At 35.9% G+C, this 6,556-nt stretch overlaps 1 protein-coding gene and 1 long non-coding RNA gene across 2 annotated transcripts; both read right to left on the bottom strand.

The window, feature by feature from the left end:
• LOC148123965 (uncharacterized) lies at nucleotides 1-1,206 on the bottom strand. Its single transcript, XR_015739921.1, has 2 exons — nucleotides 884-1,206; nucleotides 1-823 (listed from the first exon to the last, which is right to left on the bottom strand). It is a non-coding gene; the product is annotated as an uncharacterized LOC148123965 (long non-coding RNA).
• A 31-nt stretch (nucleotides 1,207-1,237) lies between these two features.
• SOSTDC1 (sclerostin domain containing 1) lies at nucleotides 1,238-5,900 on the bottom strand. The gene is made up of 2 exons (XM_026706362.2): nucleotides 5,521-5,900; nucleotides 1,238-2,730 (listed from the first exon to the last, which is right to left on the bottom strand). The coding sequence occupies exons 1-2, from the start codon at nucleotides 5,711-5,713 to the stop codon at nucleotides 2,315-2,317; spliced, it is 609 nt and encodes a 202-aa protein (XP_026562147.1). The 5' UTR covers nucleotides 5,714-5,900; the 3' UTR covers nucleotides 1,238-2,314.
• Between the last annotated feature and the right edge of the window lie 656 nt (nucleotides 5,901-6,556).

Genomic DNA, 6,556 nt, shown 5'->3' on the forward strand with positions numbered 1-6,556 from the left:
TTTTATTTTTTAAATTTTATTTGGAAAATTAAGGTAAACACAAATTCAAAAAACATTAATTTACAGGTTTTTTGAAAACAGTATTTCTAGACAATCTCTGATACATTTTAAGAATGGTCCCTATAAATAGCAGTTAAATGTAATCTATTAAAAGTGGGATTACAGGTAGTGTACAACCTATGACCACAATTGAGCCTAAAATTTTCATTTGTTAAGTGAATTTTGCTCCCATTGTAAAATCTTTCCTTCCAGAGTTCTTAAGTGAATCATGCAGTTCTTAATTTAGTAACACAATTGTTAAGTACATTTAACTTCCCCCTGCTTTTGTTCATCAGTTTGCATAAGGTGATCACATTACCTTGAGACATTGCAAACGTAAGTATATGCCAGTTGCAAGCATATGAGTTTTGATTATGTAACCATGGGGATGCTTCAACAGTCATAAGTGTGAAAACCAGTAATAACTACCATAATTTTTTTTTGCAATTGTAACTTTGTTTACTAAATGGCTTTAAGGTGAGAACTATCTGTACAGAGAAATAATTGTTTAAGATACAAGTCATTTTGGTAATATTTATACTAAGATGCACAACTGTTTTGCAGCTGTGGAAATGACAGTGTTCCTTTTTAAAAATTTAGAGTATTCATGAATCAGTGTATGTGGTGAATGTTGCAAAAAATGTATTGGAATAAACATTGCTGGGTTTTTGTAGTAAAGCTGAGGGGAATATAAATGACTATGTTGGTCATACCCAAGAATTTGAACAAAGAATCCAAGAAAATGATCAGTCTTTCTCTTGACTCTCTCTCTCTCTCTCTCTCTCTCTCTCTCTCTCTCTCTCTCTCTCTCTCTCTCTCTCTCTCTCTCTCTCTCTCTCTCAACCTGATACCAGGACAAAATAGTTTTATTTTTAAACAGGAATATTTGAGTTCAGTTCCAGTGAGGTACAAATACAATAGTGAACATCAGATTAAAGACCATGCAATTATTCCATGAGTCATTTCAATTCATTTGCTGTTATGCCAATTGTCTTTCATATATGAAAGACAATTGTCTTTCATATATGTTCGGATATATATCTGGAAGGCCACTGAAGTAGCTCCCTTAATGAATTTTCCCTACCATTGAGGATATCATCTCAAAAAAAGACTGTGCAATGAACTTTCAATATAGTTTTCTCTGTTGGGCAATGTTCATTTTTCATATTAGTTTCCTCATTTCTCTCATCATAGTCTCCTAATGTAGAAATGATGCAAGAAAAATTATTGCCAGGACATTGTATGAATCAGCTAATTGGTTACCTAGCTCAATACATTGGCTTTGCATTACCAGAAAGTGTATTTTGCATGTGCTCTGTTACTATAGTATATACCATACTATCATACCACTTATTTTGTTACACCAAAGAAAATGAAAGGCATTGTTATTGGAATTTTTAATTAAAATGGAAAAAAATTGACAAGTCAATATTTGGACTGCAAAAATGTATTTTACAAAGTATTTACAAAACATTTTAAAATTTCTTATTTGAACTGTGTTTCTTTGTAAAGAAAAAAATATAAAGATTAAAATATCTATTTACATTATCTACAAATATATATTCTAATTTGGTAACAAATCATAGGAAAATATTTTGCTGCTCTAAAGAATGGTAAAGATATCAGACAGCCATCTTAAAAAATAGAAAGCATATTAAAATGCATTAAATAATTGCAATGTCAAATAAATACATTTTATTCAAATTTCTTTTTTTTCCTCCTTTATTTTTTTTCTTTTTGTTGACCAATTTGTTCGTATAGTTGTATTATGGGAAGAAATAATCCCAACAAACTGACATCTTGTTTAAAATAAATGTTTTAATTTCACTCTAATGAATATAATTAAAATACTTATTTTAAATAAGATGTCTTTGCTGCCAAGAAAATGTGTGATCTGAAAAGTGCCCCTGAAAAATTCAGAATAGCTGCTGTCTGCAGTATAAAATATTTGACTTCCCATGGCAATAATATTCATTTGCTTTATTTAGATATGCATATATAAACTGTTGGCTTATAGGCCAGCTTTAAAATATGAAGGTCACCTCTAAAAAATCCTTCAGAAAAGAATGCCCTTCTGAGTTTGGTCAAAGCCACAAATGTATATACCCACTGAAGAAGCAACCACAACATCAGAGGGCTTTTGTTAGGTAGTGACATCTGTAAAACAGAGAGTCATTAATAAGGGTTTTTGTGTATGTATGTATGTATATATGTATGTGTGTGCCCACATACACATATACACACACGAACATGCACTCTCCACATACATTAAGTTCTAACTTGGAGATTGCATTGTGGTTTTACTGTTCTTTTTTCTTTCTTTATGATGTTGGTTTGGCTTGGCTTGAGTTGCTCCTTCGAAGTTATGGCTTGATTCATTGTGTTGTCTTGTGTATCGTTTACACTTACAAGCTGTAACCACAGTTACTTTGTAGGTTCTGGTGCTTCCATCTTGACACTGCAGCTGAATCCTCTGGGTGCGAGTTTTGTCATTGACACATCTCCATTCCTGTGAGCTTCTTCTGCTCCAGTACTTGGATCCATAACCTCCCCCAATCCAGTTAGGTAGCACTGGCAAAGGAAGGCATTCCCCAGCACATACTAACTCTTTCAAAGGGTTTATACTAGTACATTGACCATCTGAAATATATTTTGTTGATCTCAATTCCCTACAGCCAACTTGAACTCGACCTGTGAAAACCAAAACAAATCCTTATTTAAAGTTTTGTATCAGAGATAGCAACAGACAAGAGTATCAATGTTTTTGAAGGTCATCCATATCGCATCAGTTACACCCTAGATTACTATGTAGATTTCAGAAGGTTCATATCAGTTCCACTAACAATGTCTTTATCCTGTTTTCTTCTTAATCATTCTTATTGCAAGATACTTCAGTTACAAAAGAATTTAGAGCATAATCTATGATTTCTCACATATCACATTGCATACATATTGGATAGCTATGCTGTACCTTCAGTATCATTTTTCTATAGAAAAGAATTCAAACTGGATAGAGAACATAAATCACCCATTTCATATTACACTATATTTTGGAAGAATGGTAGGGTGGATAAGGATGCTAATTCCAATCTTATTACAATCAATACATATTTCTGAATGTCATTGATGGATGGGCATAATCATGTTTTCCTTATATATGATATATGTCTATTACATTTTGGTGTCTTCTGGGTATGCATTTATCAAATACTTGAAATTTGAACCATCTTATCATGGTGGAGCATACTAGGGCAGGGTATACTTTAATAACCCAATAAAACCCAGGTTTGGAAAATTGGATTTCTGAGACTGGAGGAAACCATCCCACAGAAACAATGTATAAATATATAGTTGTCTCTCAAGCTAAGGAAATTGCTGTTAGTCATGCCTTAGCTACTGATGCTATCAGAAATGACTTCATGTCGTAAGATTCCCTTTCATCTGCTTGCTTTTCATATAAAATACTCCTGGATGTCCGTTCAAGCTGGATTTTCTCCAAGATATTAGTTTTAAATTTTCTGTGAGCTTACCCTGAACGTCAGTTTAGTTTAATACATTGTATTGAGATGAATCTAATCATAATAATTAAAAGCTTGCATGTCACCTATAAACTTGATTCTATTGAGGACAATTTTTACAATTCAATATTCTTCAAACATGTTCTTAATATATAGTTTTCTTTAGAGTGCAGAATTACACTATGGCTTGCAATTGTTTCTCTTAAAAATTTAGTACCCCTGCACAACCTGAGGCAATGTTATTTCATTTTTAAAGGCAACTGACATTGTACCAAGGTGCTGAAATAGCAGCAAATGCAAACATGTTTCTGCCTGCTTCCCTCTATGTATATCCTCATAGAAACAAGCCTGGTCCTTATTTTCATAATTATCCCTTTGAAAGGAACGCACACCATGAATTTCATCACACATCTTTCAGTCTTACATATTCTTAAAATAAATGTTATCATGGAAACAATGTTTTGTGATTATGATATGAACTTTCCTGATGTACTGAACTACAACTCTAAATTCCTGGATATGACATTCTAGGATGTTTATGTTTATATGTGAGGAAAAAAATAAAAATGCAAAATTTATTTTTAGAACTTGTTGAGATTGAGTCCTTATGTAATTAGATTCTTCTATCAATGTCATTCCTTGAGAATCAGCATGGGTTTTTTGAGGTACATTCAGTGTGGAAGTTCTATGTGAAACCTACTGAAATAATACTTAGATATGCACTGGATTTAAATAAAGTGCCAACATGACTTTACTGGGTTTAACATTTTTCTCTTGAGCTAGAGAGAGATGTTCCACCACTGGACAAAATGTGGCATCAAATATAGTAAGTAATTTTCAAGAAGATACCAACTTGACTGTTTCCAGAGAACTTCTGCACATTAACTCCTACCTGAAGAATTCTGTTCCTCCACTGTTCTTTTGAATTTCTGCCTGCATGATAAGCTTTCCTAGTATTTTTTTTCATTCTTGGGACAGTTTACTGACAGTGAATAACTAATAAGTAATCTTGCATTGATATGACAGTTCCTGTATCTCTCAGTCACCTTTTCTTAAAGTAGTTAAGCCTTTCTGTCATTGAAAAATGAAACTTTCCTTTAAAGATCAAGTGTCCATAGCATGTTTCTTTTACATTTTTTTAGAACTATGATGAGGCTTAAGTCAGACAAAAGAATTTCTGGTTGCTTATACTTCTCTCCTGGGCCAAAAAAAAAACAGCCAAAAAGTGTGCTGGGCCTTGGCAGGTAGGGAGAAAACACTTAGCTGCCGAAAGTTGTTTGACGATGGACAGCTATATAAAATACATACATGCATGCATACATACATATTTAAAGCTTGGAGCCAAGATGTTTGCACACCTGCTTGTTTACACATCCAAATAAGTGTTTCTCAACTCTGGCAAATTTAAGTAGGCTGTGGGATTCTGGGAGTTGAAGATCAAACATTTTAAAGTTGCTTAAGTTGACAAGGACACAGGATTTATTGATGCAAATGCTAAATCAGGATTTAAAAAATAATAATAAAAGGCGAGGGGCAATAGAACAAAACCAAAACCCTGTGTCTGAAGATAAATGTTAGCTTTATGAAGAAACTAGAGACAAATACTTGTTTCAAAAAATGTGTGGTTAGCAAAAAGCACCCAGCAGTTATATTTACATACAAACTATGGATGGACACTAGTCTGAAGCTTCCCCTAATGCTTAAGGTTTTGGAAAACGCTGAGTTAACCTTGAATAAAGCTATTTTCTCAGTGTGGCACAACTGATCTCTCTTGGGTCTCATGGGAGAAGAGAAACAAAGGTAAACGCTTGTACCTATTGCTAAGCTGACCCTCAGTCTGCCTTCTGGGGAAATCAGAAAAGATCGTGCTTATTATTCTTATTATTATTATTCACTCAGGATCTTAGTGAACATCCCTGCTTTTAAAAAGGAAAGATGCTACATCTGAATGCATAATACTTACTGCTCTGATCGAATCCTGCATGCCTGCCCCCGTGCCTCGCTTGATTCATGGTGTTGTTGTGGCTGCCGGCTGGGACAGTTTTGACAACGTGGGTATAAAGGACCTCGGTTGCATCGTTTTTGAATGCCACGCAGCTCTTCAGGAGCGCGCAAGCCAGCAGAAAACTCGGGAGGTGCAGAGCGGCAGCAAGCATGGCCAGAGCAGTCGCAGAGACCCCCTTGGAATGTGAGCGCTTCTCTGCTTCTGCGGCCACTTCTTCTCCAAGTGTCGCCCAATGCCTGCGGAGCGCCTTTATATAGTCCCAGGGGTTTGGCAGTCGTTCAGATGTGAAGTTTCAGATGACAGCACCGCTCAGGCGAGGGTGGGATGCCCTGGAACTGCAGTGAGATCCGCTTTACCAAAAGAAGCCTGAGGGGATGTAGGAAGAGGAGAAGTAGGAGGGAGCAAGCCAGCCGCGACCTCCCGCGGGAACCTTGGCTGGAAGTAAAGCGGCGATGACTTCTCTTTGCCCTGGGCAGCAGCAATGCCCGCCCAACTTTGCCTTGGAGCGGGGGAGGCATCATTTTGTCTGATTGGAACTCCTTTAACGCATTTCTTCCTGCTACCTCAGTGGGGTTTTTTTTTCCTTCTCTTTTTATTTCTTCTGGGCTTTTTCCTGTGAGCACAGGGGGAATTGCAGAGATTTACAGCTCGCTCCTCTGACCAATTTAAGGAATGCCTTGAGAAAGATGTTAATAATGCAGCTTTGATCAACACATCATTCTGGCAGCAATATTTGTGTTGGGAAACTTCTCCTTTTAAGATGCAGAATATCAGTGTGCTTCTCCTGCTGAGCTTGCCTCCATTCTGCAACTTTGGCAGTCTAAGAAACTTTCTCTGAAATAAAGTGTGATATTCAGAGTAGCTGCTGCCTGACTTCAGGCTCTAAAAGTGTGAACCACTTTTGCAGATATGAGGACCATTGCAAAATAGTTTTAATAGTCATAAGCTGCTTAACAAAGGAAATGAAATTATTTTAGGTAGTGGACTTATAGTT

The sequence above is a fragment of the Pseudonaja textilis genome, chromosome Z, assembly GCF_049901715.1.
Source record: "Pseudonaja textilis isolate UNSWEBS1 chromosome Z, rPseTex1.2, whole genome shotgun sequence".
NCBI lineage: Eukaryota > Metazoa > Chordata > Lepidosauria > Squamata > Elapidae > Pseudonaja > Pseudonaja textilis.

What these genes read in the sequence shown, in the direction of transcription:
- SOSTDC1 (XM_026706362.2), bottom strand. Translation starts at nt 5,713, where the DNA reads ATGCTTGCTGCCGCTCTGCACCTCCCGAGTTTTCTGCTGGCTTGCGCG. An exon ending in TGCAGGATTCGATCAGAGCA is followed by an intron (nt 2,731 to 5,520) that starts GTAAGTATTATG and finishes TGGTTTTCACAG; the next exon opens with GTCGAGTTCAAGTTGGCTGT.